Source organism: Balaenoptera ricei, chromosome 2, assembly GCF_028023285.1.
Source record: "Balaenoptera ricei isolate mBalRic1 chromosome 2, mBalRic1.hap2, whole genome shotgun sequence".
NCBI classification, from domain to species: domain Eukaryota; kingdom Metazoa; phylum Chordata; class Mammalia; order Artiodactyla; family Balaenopteridae; genus Balaenoptera; species Balaenoptera ricei.
Window position 1 is genome coordinate 145,367,003 of NC_082640.1, and position 16,164 is coordinate 145,383,166.

Here is a 16,164-nt window from a genome sequence, read left to right on the forward strand (position 1 = left end):
TCTTATAAACACCAAGTAAACACAATATGAAAAAACAGGACTGACTACACATCTTAATTAGAGAGTGAGCTTTCATTTTACAGAGATTAAACTCAGGTTCTCTCTGAATAGCCAGCTTCCCTATGTGAGAATAAACAAATTCAATGAACAAAAATACAATTCGTTACACAAGTTTTCAGGCAAACACCTGCTGAATAAAAAGTGAAATACAACTTTAGTGGACGAGTAGAAATTTTCCATAGCAGGTGAGCCCTTCGTCCGCATTTTGATCCTATACTTATATTTAGCATCAAACCATTTCCATAAAACCAAATTATGATATTGAAAGGTCTAGCAGGAAATGCTGAATATAATGTTAAGAAGCCTCCCATGAAAACAAAGACATCCACATCTCCCTAATTGGCTCTGTTGCTGTAGCTACCTTAGACTTGCTGAGTCTTGGGAGTTTTGTGAATAAAGACAACCAATATCAAGTCTGCTTCATAAGTGCTTGATTCATAATATGACAAATGTAACAACTCTACCTTATTCATAAGAGTAAGTCAGGCTACCCTTAAATCTACTGTGTGTCCGTGTTCTGATACTGTGAAATTTCACCCACTTTTGAGTTTCTTTCAGTAGATGCTACAGTGGGATTCTGCCTGCAAGTGAGCAGAAAGTGGGTCAGTGACTGACTCTGTAGGTGTTTAAACAACACTCCTTGGAGCCCAACAGCATCACTTGTGATGAAGGAAATTCACAAAAAGGAGGGGAGAAATGCAAATTCTGGCCACACATTTTGCTCCCTAAGGAAAAAAAATCCTTCAGAGTTCTATGGATGGTTTTGGGAGCCACTCCCTCTTCCCCTTAAGTTTCAAACTAAAACTTCCATAGAAAGAAAGCAGACTCTTTAAAGCAGCCTCTCTCCTCTCCTCCACAGCAGCTCTACACTGAAATGAGGTGCCAAGAGCCTGGCAGATCCTCGGCATCAGCTTGGGAAGGCAAAGATTTCTTATCTTTGAGAACTCCAAACTCTTGAAGGTCCTATATTTTGTGCGCCCGGCCGATTTTTCGCCAGCCAGGCTCTGCATGTTGGGAATGTACACAGGTCGGGTTCTGTCAGTGACCAGGACGCACATGCGACATCTGGGCACCTCCAGGTATCACCTTGCAACCATTCTGGAGTCTAACCCGCAGGCCCTCTTTCCAATTAAGTGACCTTTCCAAGGAGCATGCTCCTGCCGTGTCGTGGGGGACCGGTCAGGGTCTGAGCAAGGAGGTTCCGTGACATCCTTGCGCTAAACACTCAACTGTTTGTTTTCTGCAAAGTAACACAACACATTTCGGTGGCCACCACAGCCCCCATTAGCTCCTCGGCTGCTCGCACTGACTGGCATCGGGGTCATTGCAATCGATGCTTTGAAAGGAGCAAATCTTAGTCTTCGGGAACTTCTCTACCACCGCTGTGAGACTGAGAGGGGAGGGAGAGAAGAAAGAAAAGCCCACACAAAAGCAGCCAGCCCTGCAAGCTCCGCCAGCACAAAGGCCCGCTCGCTGGTGTGGAGCCGTGAGGCTGGGCTGGAGCGAGGAGAGAGGCCAGTCCTCCGAGGCCTGCGCGCCTCGCCCCACGCTCCCGGAGCTGCCCCCGAGCCCCCCGCGCCGGGGCACCGCGTTCCGGCGGGGGCGCAGGGCGCACACCTGGCGCGCCCCGGGCTGCCGCGCTCCCCGGGCTGCACATCCCCCGGGGCGGCCCCGAGCCACCAGGGGCTCCGGCTCCGTCTCTGCCCGGGCGCACTGTCTGCAGCCGCGGTCGCTCGAGTGGCAGAAGCCTGGCCCGTCCTCACCTGTGCGCCTTCAGCCGCGCAGCGCGCAGAGGAGAGCTGTGGTGCCCGCGTTCGGCATCCCCGCGGCGGCCCCTGCAGCGGTGGCGGCTCCCTCCGCGGTCTGGGACGCCAGGGGGAGGGCGCTTCGCTTTGTTGCTTATTCATGAGGCCGCGGCTAAGGCTGGGGATTGGGCGGCGGGAAGATGTGCCCGCCCCGGCTCGGCGAGCATGGACAAGAGGGCCGTCGCCCCGCGCCCCTCAGCGCCCACTTCCCCGCCTCCGCTCCCGCGATGGGGACGAGGCGCGGGGCCGCGCGGGTCCTCCCAGCGTCCGGGCTCCCGCGACCCTTTCGGAGCCTCCCTGCCCTCCTGCCCCGCTTCGAAACCTGGGCTTCTGCGGCAGCTCTCCCTTAGTGCCTACAGAGAAGAGACCAGGGCACCGTTTTCTCCAGAAGAGCCCTAATTTCTCTGGTCCGTGACTGGGGCGAGGGGCGTTAAGTTGGAGGCCGCCGGTTGTTCCTTGTGAAAACTGTACGGCTTAGCCCTCAGCCGTGCCCCTAAGTAGGACCCGGTAAAGTAGCCCTACACAAAGTGTTCCCTTCTCAATCAGCGAAGAAGTCGAAAATAAGGAGTAATAAGAAGGACTGTTTCTTGAGCCCTTACTCCTGCCGGGCACAACGCTAGGTGCTTCACTCATTACCTGCTTTTAATCTACTCAACAACCCTCAAATATAGATATTGGTAATCCGCTCAATTTAACAAAGGAGGAAGTTGAGGTTGAAGGCTGTGCAAGTTGCCCAAGGTTTTATGGCTAAGGTGGCCACCGGGAATTCATGACCTTCGTTCTTGAGTCTCTCAAGGACTCAATTTCCTTTATCTGATCCTCCTAATTTTGGATAGAATCTAAAGGCCCATTCTAGAAGAACCCCACAGCACTTTACATTTGCAATGCACTTTCCACATACATCATCTCTTGTACTTATTAACTCCCTTCTTTATAATAGCTTAGTCCGCTTTGTAGCTATTTGTAAACATCTTGAAGTCAGAGCAAAGTCTTGTTCACCTTGGACCTCCACATCTAACACAATGCACAACTATGCACTATCTTTCCTACTCCACCTCTCTTTAAAATATATTATGTTTGTATTTCCAGAAAGGTAGTCAAATAGGTGTCAAATGCATGTGATTGAACTGAATCTGTAAGATCTGTTTTTGATGTGTATTCAGTGTAATACAATATAATACACTGTACTGTGACCAGGCCTTCTACATGGATTCAAGACCCACCCGATGGATAAGCCACACATCCAGCCGAACCAAGATGTGTTTCAACATTTTATTTTCTGCTTCTGCTGCTTCTGTGCCCCCCTCCCCGGGGGCTGGGAGGCCAGCGCTTGTGGTTCAGTGCAGAGCCTGGAGTCCCTCAGCCCCGCTGGCTGTTCCCTTTGCACAGGGAGCTGCAGAGCCTCCTCCACCCTCCTTACCTCCGCTGCCCACACTCCAGCTGGGCCAGGGCTGGAGGGGCCTTGTGATGAGTCCCAGGAGTTGCCCTCGTGCCTGGGAAGGCAGGGACGTGGACCCGGGGGTTCAGAAGTCTGAAGCTTCCCATCTACTTCTTAAGGCCACTGCAAGTGAAAGATGTAAAATGTAATAACGTTTTCTGGCCATGAGACATGACTTTTGTTAAACAACAAGAAGGTGTGTGTGGGTGTGGGTTCACATTGAAAGATAGTAAATATTCTATATAATGAATATAGCAATATATACATCCAGGATTTGGGCTTTTGGTTATTGATGGCCTGGTGGATTGTTTAGAAAACATTGTTTAAGAAAAATGGGCTAGCAGCTATTGGATTTTCACTCAGAAGCATGTTCACTTATGTAGGTGCCACTTTAAGCTTGATCAGAATTAAAGGTGAGATTTCTTATATGAAAAAAAAACATTTTATTTTCATGTCAGTTGTTTGAAATTCAGACCGTATCTCATAAAAATAATGTTATATAGTATAGTGAGATTCCCAGCTCGACTGCAAAATTGATTCTATTTGACCCCAATGCAGTTAAATAATAGTACTAATAAAAACAACAAAATCAATCAGGTGGACCAAAGGACCAGGCAGAATAGGAGAAGCCAGCAGGAGAAAGGGATTCCAGCTCTCCATGCATCTAGAGCCAGCCCTGCACACAAACTTGAAATATTCAGTTTCTTTGACATCTTCCTGGCTCCCATTCTGCATCTCTCTCAAACATCCTAGTGTTTTTCTTAGAGACCGTAATACTCTTAAGTCCCAACTATAGAACTCCACTTCCCAGACTGCCTTATTCTCAAAGTTTTCCATTCTCCAAAATTACCTTTCTCCCATAGTAGAATTCCTATTTCCCTTTTCCTTGATACAAATTATTTCAGCTTGCAGTTAAAGTGATCTTATTGGAACTCATTTATACTAGTCCTTTATCCTTCCCCCAGTGGTTTGTATTGCTTTAAATTGTTTGTATTGCTTTAAACAACTCTGATGAATGCAATTTATCTCAACAGCTGCTGTTGGTATGTGGCAGTGATAATAAGATCCATTCTTCCACCACAGCATACACACAAACTATAAATCAGGAAAAGTTACACTCTAATCAGTAAATCCACACACTATGAATGTTATTAGCCTTTTATGGGTAAAGCAAGAAATTGTATGTGTACATTAAGAGAATTTGGGAACACCCAAAACTCCAATCAATGTAACAAGGAAGGAAGCTCAGGAAGGCAGTTTTGGGGTTGCCAGATTTAGTAAATTAAAATAGAGAATTTCCATTCAGTATTTGGGACATTCTTATGCTAAAAATTATTGTTTATCCGAAATTCGAATTTGACTGTATTTTATCTGATAACCTTTGCAGTATTAGGTCATTACCTGGTCCTGGTTGGTAAAAACCTTTTTGTCTGAAACGTTTTGGTCACATGAAGAACTGGATAACCAGCCAAAGAGCCAGGAGTGGACAACATCCCTGCAAATACCACTCAGAAGAGAGAGTCTTGGTAATGAGGACCTGAGCATTGTGGTGTCCTTGGTAAGGCTATCACTAAATTGGGTAGAAATGCTCTACAGTACATCAACTAACTTTCTTTACCAAGTACCAAGTAATCTATCTGTATGTGAGCTGGATTGTGTGTGTCTGTTTGCAACCAAGGTAACATCACCAAGGTAAGTACCACTTAAGGGCTCACATTAAGGACTCTTGAAAACCAGCTGGCAAGACTTCCCCAGACTCTGCACCGCTGTTTCCTGAGGATGTTTTTTGTTTGTTTGTTTTGTTTTGTTTTCGTTTGAAACTATACCAGCAACAAGCATGTGAGGCAATAGAACAAAATGAAGTGAAAGAGGCACACGAGAAAAAATTCTTCTTGGAAGGCTGAGTTTCCCTGGAATCTCCTCAAAACATTTCCCTCAACTTTCTGAAAGTTCCTTTCTTTCAGTGATTTTCCCTCCCTTTATTTTTGAACACTTTAAAACTCCTTCCTTGGATTTTGTTGTTCTTATAAGCTCCCAAGGCACCCAACAAAGAGGTCCATCCATGGAAGAAGGACAGGAGCTGCTAAAGTAGTGGTCATTTGCATATTGGATATTTTGGTTCTCACTACAGAAGACTGTCTTATTTTCCTGGCCTTCCTAAAAGTTTATGAATACGAGCTTTGCAGCATCTCCCAATATTCTCTGCCCAGGTGCTCCCTGACTCTACTTCTCTGTTGAGGACTTTCTGTTTGCTTTTAATTTTTTAAGTTGAAATTCCTAGAAGTAGACTTCAGTATAAAACAGTATTGCTAAGTATACTCTACTCACTCTGGGTATTCAATAAATATTTGATGGTTGTGGTGATGATGATGTAGTAAATAATGGTAATGATGTTAGAATAAGCTGTTTAAATTCTGATACATGTTTTCATTGCATTCAAAACCCTCAAAGAGGGAACTTCCCTGATGGCGCAGTGGTTAAGAATCCGCCTGCCAATGCAAGGGACACGGGTTCGAGCCCTGGTCCGGGAATATCCCACATGCTGCGGAGCAACTAAGCCCGTGAGCCACAACTACTGAGCCCACGTGCCACAACTACTGAAGCCTGCGCGCCTGGAGCCCGTGCTCTGCAACAAGAGAAGCCACCACAATGAGAAGCCTGCACACGGCTCGTCGCAACTAGAGAAAGCCCGCACGCAGCAACGAAGACCCAACACAGCCAAAAATAAATAAATATTAATTAATTAATTAATTTTTTAAAAACCAACTTGACAGGACTTATTTCAGTACTAATGAGCTTAGATTTTTACCTTATACTAAATTATGTCTTTAGTATGCCATTTACTGGGAAGACAAGTAGGTAGAATAAATCCAATAATAAAATGGTTTTCTTTAAGCAAACTTTTGGAACAGCAGAATTTTTTTTGAAGTATAGTTGATTTACAATGTTGCGCAAGTTTCTGGTGTACAGCAAAGTGATTCAGTTTTACATATATATACTCATATTCTTTTCCATTATGGTTTATCACAAGATAAGGAACATAGTTCCCTGTGCTATACAGTAGGACCTTGTTGTTTATCTATTTTATATATAGTAGTTTGTATCTGCTAATCCCAGACTCCTAATTTATCCTTCTCCCACCCCCTTTCCCCTTTGGTAAACATAAGTTTGTTTTCTACGTCTGTCAGTCTGTTTCTGGAACAGCAAATTTTTATACACTGTAGTTGCTTTTAACTGTCAACACAAAGGCCACAATATTTACCTACCTTTATTATTTAACTCTTATTATGCAAACACCCGGATGAATCTTCTTGCTTCTCTTCTTTCCCCCAAGAAACCTACTATAATTGTGGAAGCAGAATATTATATGCTTTATAGTCCCTTCTTTTTAAAATCTGTTATTTTCTATATTCCCATATTAAGTGTCAGGTTTCTTTAGGCCTTGAACTCTCTGATTCTGTTCTAACAAGTGGAATTTTGTCTGTTGCCTTGACAAAGCAGGATAAGAGAGTAAAGAGCTACTGATGCAGGTACAAAAAGAAAATTTCTAACAGTACAGCCATTTGAAAAGAAACTTTTTAGATAAAGTCAAGGCTGAAAACATTTACAAAAAAGAAATCTTGTCTCGCTGTCTCTGTCTCTCTCTCTTTTTCAGCCATAAATCATGTCCTGTGAGACTGTTGGTAAAAAAAAAAATTTAAGAGATTTGAACATCAAAGGTCTAATGTTCCCTGTGGAGTATACCCTTTAATCCTAAATGAATTGGTCATCATGAATAACTCTATTCAAAATGGCGTCTATGGGCTTCCCTGGTGGCGCAGTGGTTGAGAATCTGCCTGCCAATGCAGGGGACACGGGTTCGAGCCCTGGTCAGGGAAGATCCCACATGCCGCGGAGCAGCTGGGCCCGTGAGCCACAATTACTGAGCCTGCGCGTCTGGAGCCTGTGCGCTGCAACAAGAGAGGCCGCGACAGTGAGAGGCCCGCGCACCGCGATGAAGAGTGGCCCCCGCTCGCCGCAACTAGAGAAAGTCCTAGCACAGAAACGAAGACCCAACATAGCAATCAATCAATCAATCAATAAATAAATCTTTAAAAAAAAATGGCATCTATAACTCTAGAAAAGATATGAATTGCCTTTTACAATGTCAGACAAAAGAGTTTAGCTCCGTCCGTGTCTCTTTTTTTACATGCCTAATGGTAAATAAATCGATGACGTTAATAGATTCCTAATATTAAATAATAAGCATGAGATATTTATTATTGACATATGGTGTATATACCTACTGCCTACGTTGAAAAGAAAAATTTACTCCTTTCTGCCTCTACCAAGGACAGAATTAAAGAAAATGGCATTACCAGGAACGGCAAAGCTCAGGTCCAAGGAACCACTCTTGCCAGAGAAAGTTCTTAGAGATGGGAATAGATTAGTGAAAGAGGTTATATATTCCCTTTTGTTCTAGGTTTCTTAAAAAGGATGAATTTTATGCTGGCTGGGTTGGGGGTTTCTGGCGAAACACGGTTAGCTCACTCAACAAGGAAATTACAGGGATAGTTTTTTTTTTTTTTAATGAAACAGGGAGTCTTTTTTTTTTTTTAATAAATTTATTTATTTATTTATTTTTGGCTGTGTTGGGTCTTCGTTTCTGTGCGAGGGCTTTCTCCAGTTGTGGCAAGCGGGGGCCACTCTTCATCGCGGTGCGCGGGCCTCTCACTATCGCGGCCTCTCTCGTTGCGGAGCACAGGCTCCAGACGCGCAGGCTCAGTAATTGTGGCTCACGGGCCTAGTTGCTCCGCGGCATGTGGGATCTTCCCAGACCAGGGCTCGAACCCGTGTCCCCTGCATTGACAGGCAGATTCTCAACCACTGCGCCACCAGGGAAGCCCGGGATCGTTTTAAGTGTGGGAAAACTACCAAATATATTAACTATGGCTAACTACATTGTTGTTTACTATCTGCTTTCCAACAAATGTTGCTTATTTTACATTTTAAAAATATGATTTGGGTATCAATATCACACTCAGGATACATTATATCAATCTGCAGCACACTGACAGCAAAAGCAGAGAACAGGATATGATGAAGGGGGTATCAATACCATTACAATGAAGATGTTCTTGAGACTCATAATCAGAATAATACCAACAATTTGAACATTTTGAACACTGGTTTACTAAGGTTTAAATATGGCATGGACATCAGTGCGGAAAAAAAAAAAAAAAGACTTTCCTTCAGTATAGCACTCAACCTCAGGCTAAATTCCTTGCCCTTATACATTTTGGCTAATTCTTCTGGCTAAACTGTCTAAGAAGCAGCAGAATTGAGTCTGTGTCTCATGGTCATTAAGCAATGAGCAGCACATCACTTAATGTGGGCTATGCATTTATTTTGGCATTGAGTTTAGCTCCATGGTTAATCAATCAACAAGGGTTTTTGTTTTATGAAAAGAATGTGGTTTATGTGAAGTTATCTAAATTGGACTTCACTTTCCTCACAGATCTTCAGTTTAGCTGAGAGAAAAAGTTTATACACACAACATTATGAATAATACATAATATAAAAGTTCCTCATATGCTTCTAAAAGTGGCACTGATTTTTTATCATCTTCTTTCATGATACCACTACAGAGAGGAACTATCTGAGCCTACATGGAAAGTCCATGTCCTGATACAGTTAGTACATGTGTTATGTAACCATTTCCCTTCTCCCCCCAAAATTGTAAGTCCTCTGAATTAAGACAGTGACAGTGTGTTTTATATAGTCTCACATGTCCCCAAACACCTACGGCAGTGCCTTGCTATTCAAAAAGTATTTGTTGACTATTTAATTATGGCCATAAGCCCATTACCAAAATAAACAGGGTAACGCCCATTATTTTACAACTATGAAGCATGAACTAAATACTACTAACCAAAAAGGAAGTTTGACCAGCTTCAGAATGAAATATATTAATCTCATACAAATTGGGAAGATATATTCCATTGTAAGTGGCTTTGAGACTTAGGATATAATTATTTTTTACATTCCATGTGGAAGGGTTATTCCATGCCTGTATATGTCTTGTCTGAAACCAGAGAACTAGGCCAATTGATATATCAAGTCCCCTTCCTACTACAAGTCTGCAATCCTTTTCATTGGTAAAGTTCATATTCATTTAAAGAGAAGTTGCACATGAAAACAAGATATACCCTGAGAATAAGATTAAAAAAAAGAAAAAACTGCTTCAAGCTGAATCTAGAACTCATATTCTATCCAGGCCCAAATCCCTTGAAATAGCCAGAGCAGTAGGTTTTGTTTTATTTATTCTTTGTTATGACCTATTATATAAAGGAGACATAAAAGATGCATTTTGCAGAATGAGTTCAAAGCAATTCCTCCATAACTGGTGTACAAAAATAGCCAAAGGGAAAAAAATTTTCTTCAGAATCAGAGTGATTGAAAATATGTCGCACACAGAAAAAATTATTTACTTTTGTACTGGTCTAAAGTGTGAGGCATCACCACAAAAGAAGAAATAAATTGGTCCCCAAAAGATTCCCAGTAAAGATAAATGGGATGATCACGTGATGCTTTTTCTTTTCTCTTTTCACTTTTAGGAGCTTTCTATAAGTGGTTTTCAGGCCTAGTGACATGTTTTGTTTTCCTTCCATTTCTCTCTTTGTAAAAGGCATTTTAAGGCACTTACCATTGCCAGCTAATGTTCATTTTATGACATTTTTCTCAGCAGTCATCTTCCATAGATGAGCACTTTTCACTCAGACCATATTCTGCTTAGTTCATCAAAAATATAAAACTTCTTTTTTTTCCCTGTCAGACTTCATTATTCCTGTAAATTCTATTTCTCTGGTCTTCTTTTATCATACCTCTCTGCTTGTTTCCTAGATTCCACGCTGCTGCTTTTGAAATTTATTGTCTTCTCCAGTGCGTATATTGTTCCTTGTTTCAAAGATACAAGCCTGGGCACTTTGGCCCGATCCTTTTTTATGTCAGAGTCTTGAATTCCAGTTTACTGCTGCGTTTGAGGCAGCCTCGAGGACTAGAACCAAATCCCAGGTGATGCAATGCCCTATTCATTCAGGAGGAGTTTTACAGACCCATTCCTTTGCCCAAGGCACAATCTCAGCAATTGGCTCTACGTGGGAGGAGGAAATGTGGCAGGAAGGGCATCATAAGCAGATGATAAAAAAAAAAAAAAAGATATGGGAGAAATAAAAGTACTAGTAGCTGGAAACATTTTCCCCATCACAAAAAAAAGAAACAAAGGCAAAGACGATGACCTCTGCCACCTTCTTCCTCCTTCTCCATTCCTGCCTCCAGGCCCAGGAGGTAGACTTCTGGCTGGAGAAATGAGGAACAAGGCACTTGAGTTAGGGGATACAGAGGGGACTCTTAGGCTGCTGCTTTCCCAATTCTAGCCTTCTTTAAGAGTAACCTTGAGGGCAGACACTGAGGAGGTACAGTTTAGGACTGGAAGTGATATGCCTGAGAGGTGCCCTTTCCTCAGGAAAGCTCAGTGGGGTTGGGCCATCGTGGAGTTTAACTTTATACACACTGGGACGGTCACACTGCTTGTTAAAATAATGAAGTACTTCCTTATCAGTTGGTGAGAAGCCATTATCCCAAGCTGTTCCTCCAAGCCCTCCCCTCAGCAGCCCCAACTCCTCCACCTCCTCCCTGTCATCCCAAAGTAAAAGGTGGGGCACAGGTAATGCCTGGCACAGTCGGAGGTCATTTCTGATTGGTTAGTGTCGTGCTCATGCCATTCGAGGTATTTTGAGTAGCTTCCTGGTTAAAGCAGAACAGTGACGTCCTTAGAGAGGGAGTATGAGAAAGACCGTCTCCCCAGACTAGATAGTCCACAAGTGGCATCTTTGTTACAAAGTGGCCCTCCCTAATGGTGGGTTCTGCCTGTGTAATAGACTGAAGCAGAACTCGCTGCATAGGTCGCCTGGGGATTTTTGGCCTTCTAGGATAAAAGAACAAACAAGTGTTCTAGAATCTAAGAAGAAGTATTGCTTAGGAACCAAGAGTGTGCATTTAGCTTCAAAATAGGATAATAATAGTTTTGCTAACCTAGGATTGCTGGATTAAATGAGATAGTGTAGAAAGTACTTAGCACACTATCCTTAATGCACATTACATGTTCAATAAATACCATTGTTTGAAACAGAGTGCAGACCCATTTGATGAAGTATTGATTTTTAGGTATAAAAGAAGGTGTGTCCTGAGTTGATGGCTAATGGATTTTTTTTTTCTTTGAGGAACTTTCTGAGAGCAGAAGTAAACCTGTTGGGACTTCCCTGGTGGCACAGTGGTTAAGAATCCGCCTGTCAATGTAGGGGACATGGGTTCGAGCCCTGGTCCGGGAAGATCCCACATGCCATGGAGCAACTAAGCCTGTGCGCCACAACTACTGAGCCCACGTGCCGCAACAACTGAAGTCTGCGTGCCGAGAGCCCATGCTCCACAACAAAGACAAGCCACCGCAATGAGAAGCCCACGCACTGCAACAAAGAGTAGCCCTCTCTCGCTGCAACTAGGGAAAGGCCGTGTGCAGCAAGGAAGGTCCAACGCAGCCAAAAAAAAGAAGTAAACCTGTTGATATCCCCCTATTTAAATTTCACGTTTTGGTGGAAGGAATAATTTTCTGGGTATAGATTTTAGAGTGATAGGTTTGATATAATTCTGTAGCATTTTCTTGGAATTTCACCAAACAAATTAATAAAGTTCTCAAATTTAACTAAGGAATTTGGACTATGTCCACCAGGGGCTTCCCATTAACACAAATTTTTTCCCCAAACAGAAATATTCTTAAATAGGGAGAAAACGTTTTTTAATTTCCTGAGATTATGCTATTATTTAAAATGATTTGGCATTTTATGAAAATGCACTTAACTAGAACCAATTACATCACTTACACAGCTGAAAATAGGTTGGAACTGTAATAGTATCTGGCCTATTACAGACATTCAGTATATTTACCTTATTTAGGGATCTCAAAACACTTTATAGTTATGGAGGTATATTTCTGCTCCAAATTCCTTATTTATCAAATGAGACACTGAAACTGCAAGAGGTTGCCCGATACCAGGGGAAAGCCCATGCAGGAATCCTCGCCTCTGGATTTGTAGCCCAGGGCTCTTCCTCCCCTATACAGGCTATCTTTAGTGGCATGGTCCTGTTTCAAAGTGGGAGAAACATGTTTAATGGCTTAATCAAAGATTTAGCTTTACAGTGAAGCATCATAATATACGTTGACACCTCTGTGCCTGGGCTCCTGTTCTTTCCTCTGACTTGAACACTTGTGTCACATTTCTTCTTTAGCTGACTAAGGATGTTACGCTTCTTCAGGACTCAACTGGAGCATCGCCTCCAGGAAGCTGTCTCTGATAACCCAGGCTGGGCTAAATGCCCCTCTTCAGGCCCCCGTCATACCTGGGCACACCTCTGTCGTAGCACTCAGGTTCAGAATAGCTACTTCTCAGGCACCCAGTCTCTGCATTGGTGCTGTGCAAAGTCTGCTTCCTGCATCCCACTCCAGCCTCTATCACTTTCCAGGTTGTATTCTCCCCTTACCCTGTATCATGCCCTTGCCTATATTCCCCCTCAGTTTGTACCACTCCCCAACCTGCATGTCTCTCAGCTTTTGTCCTCCCAGCCTATATCCTTCCCAACCTACATACCCTCAACATATTCCCCTGTCAACTAGTAGTCATCCCAGCCTGTATCCCTCCCAGCTTGCATCCCCTCCCACCTGAATGTGCCCTAGCTTGCGTCTTTCCCCACCAGACTGTATCGTATCACTATATCCCTCCAGCCTATATCCCCCTGTGAAAGGAAGAATTCTATCAATAAAACAGCTCCAGGGCTTCCCTGGTGGCGCAGTAGTTGAGAGTCTGCCTGCCAGTGCAGGGGACACGGGTTCGAGCCCTGGTCTGGGAAGATCCCACATGCCGCGGAGCAACTAGGCCCGTGAGCCACAACTACTGAGCCTGCGCGTCTGGAGCCTGTGCTCCGCAACAAGAGAGGCCGCGATAGTGAGAGGCCCGCGCACCGCGATGAAGAGTGGCCCCCCGCTTGCCACAACTGGAGAAAGCCCTCGCACAGAAACGAAGACCCAACACAGCCAAAAATAAATAAATAAATTAAAAAAAAAAAACAAAACAGCTCCAAAGATGTCTGGTCCCTGATATGCACACACCTTCTCCCAGTTATTCAATCAAACTCTAATTTAGGTGCTGCTGTAAGGGGATTTTGCAAATGTAATTAAGGTCCCAAATTAGTTGACTTTAAAATAGAGAGATTATCTGGGTAGGCCTGATCTAATCACATGAGCCCCTTAAATCTGAGTCTAAAGGTTGGAGACAGAGAAATGAGAGATGTGAAGCATGGGAGGGCATGTGGAGGGGGCCTGATGGCAAGGATCTATGGGTGTCTTCCAGTTGCTGAGAGTGGCCTCCGCCAACAGCCAGCAAGAATAGGGGGGCCTCTGTTTTACAGCCACAAGGAACTGAATTCTTCCAACAACCATGCGAGCTTGAAAGAGGCCCCTGAGCTCCAGAAAGGAATACGGCCCAGTCGACACCTTGATTTTAACATTGTGATACCCCGAGTGGAGAACTCAGCCTCACCATGACTGGACCTCTAATAAATGGGTGTTGCTTTAAGCCACTAAATTTGTGATAATTTGGTACACAGCCATAGAAAACTAACACAACCAAGCCCTGCCTCTATCTCCCCAGTGTGTATCCCCTCAGCCTATACCTCCCAAGCCTGAATCTCCCCAGGATGTACCTCCCCAGCTTGAATCATTCTGCAGCCTGTTTTGCACCCCTGCCCCAGCAGGGATCCCCCTGGCCTGCGTTACTCCCAGCTGGTGCCATTCCCCAGCCTGAATGCTCCCCGCCCACATACACACAGCCTGTCACATGCAGCGCCCTCATCAATGCAGACACACACACACACACACACACACACACACACACACACACACGCTGGTGTCACTGCCAGCACCGATTCCTATGATTCAGCCCAAGGAACACACCAGTCAAATCCACGGTCCACATTACCATATAGAGATTTTGTCTCCTTTCCAAGACCAGTGAGCAGGGCTGGGCATCCCAAAAGCAAAACTGTAGTCTCTCCTCCTTTGCTCCCTTGAGTCTCAAGCCAGTCGTGAGTAGACTCTCGGCCCCACTTCCTAAACTCTGAGCCCTGCACTAGTTTCTCCAGCACTCTAGAATCGGAGGGCCCCTACAGGTAGCCAAAGGTACTCCATTTCCAAAGGAAATGAACTGGGCCTCAAATCCACTGGCCAAAATCCTTTCATCCCTCCTCTCTAAGGATCTGAAAATCCCTTTCCTTCAGGAGTATTGCTGACATTCCTTCTTTCCCTGCATTTCCCACCTCTGTTCCAGGGCCAAGCATTGTTTCCTCTCCTTCTGGACTTTTTTTCCATTTGTGCTATCCCACAACTTACATTTGCAAGATGGTGCTTTTCTCAGTCATGTATTCCTCCATAATATATCCTTGTACCTAAACCAGAACTCTCTCTGAGGTGGTGGGATGAGTGGCATAAGTTGCTAATACTTACCTTCAAAAAGCAAACATTAGGTGAAGAAGATGGAATATCAGCATAAAAGGATAAATACCTTTATATATAATAACCCTATGACATACAGTTATACTCTTATTTCACAGATGAGGAAATTGAGGCTCAGAGAGGTTAAGTAAGTTGTCAAAGATCACACAGCAAAGCAAGCAGCAGAGCTGAGATACCAACTTAGGAAGTCTGGCTCCAGAGCCCATCCTCTTGCCTGCTCCACTGAACACTTACTAGGTGTCAGGATCACTGTGCTAAATAGAGTGTGTGCACAATTTATGTGACAAAGGAGAAGGAGAGAAAGCAGAGAGAACTGTGTGCTGAAGTGATAGGGAAATTTTCCACAGAGAAAGTGGGGCTTGAGCTAGCATGAACTGTGTGCTGAAGTCATAGGGAAATTTTCCACAGAGAAAGTGGGGCTTGAGCTAGCATGAACTGTGTGCTGAAGTCATAGGGAAATTTTCCACAGAGAAAGTGGGGCTTGAGCTAGCATGACAGGAAAATTAGGACTCAGGGTTACAAGGGTAGGGTGTTCCAAGTCGGGGGAATGGAATGAACTAGGCATAGGAGTGAGAACATGCATTTTCTGGTACCATAATTTGCATAGGGAAATCGTGGGAAATAAAGCTGGAGACAGGGTTGTCGCTGCATTGAATGTCAAGCCAAGGAATCTGGCCTTAATTACAAGGCAAAAGGGAAGGATTCTAAGCAAGCGATTCGTGAGAAGGGAGGGGCAGCTGAATATGGTGACTGACTGGACTTGGGCGATGAAAAGAATTTAAAAATTTTTCCAAGGTTTAGTGCTTGGGTGTCTAGAATAATTTTAGTTTTAGTAATAGAAATTGATTAAATTCTATTTGGAATTGAAATGTGCTTCCTTATAATAGTTACACATATGATTGGTCTTTAAATTCTGCTGGGATGGAAGTTGCATTTGCCCTCTCCATAAAGCAATCCAGGAAAATTTTGTATAGGACCAGACAAATATGAGGAATTAACAGTATCATCAGAATCCTGTAGATGCTCCTTTCCTTATAGAAAAATTCAAAAACTCCAGCTACGCTATGGGCATTTTGGCAATGACCCAGTTGCCTTCCGGGGTAGTATCGCCTAAACAGAATGACTGAGGAATTCAGTTCTAGGGGTTTCTTTCTTGCTCTGTATGTATATCCAGCTGGTGAGAAGTGGGTTTCTGTTGACCATGAGATCAAAGCAGGTCTAATTTGAGGGTATAGAAAATATTGCTGGTCAACAGGTAC

At 43.8% G+C, this 16,164-nt stretch overlaps 1 protein-coding gene across 2 annotated transcripts in view; it reads right to left on the reverse strand.

Annotated features, from left to right (window-relative positions):
- The window catches only part of ARMH4 (armadillo like helical domain containing 4), a 152,338-nt gene extending 137,870 nt beyond the window's left edge, over positions 1–14,468 (reverse strand). Inside the window, exon 1 of one of the 2 annotated variants that reach the window (XM_059914307.1) lies at positions 14,373–14,468. In XM_059914307.1, coding sequence (XP_059770290.1) covers positions 14,373–14,375 — 3 coding nt within the window. In that variant the 5' untranslated portion in view covers positions 14,376–14,468. Of the gene's footprint in view, positions 1–1,823; positions 1,940–14,372 lie in introns of those variants that run through there. The other variant, XM_059914308.1, reaches the window with a different exon arrangement.
- Between the last annotated feature and the right edge of the window lie 1,696 nt (positions 14,469–16,164).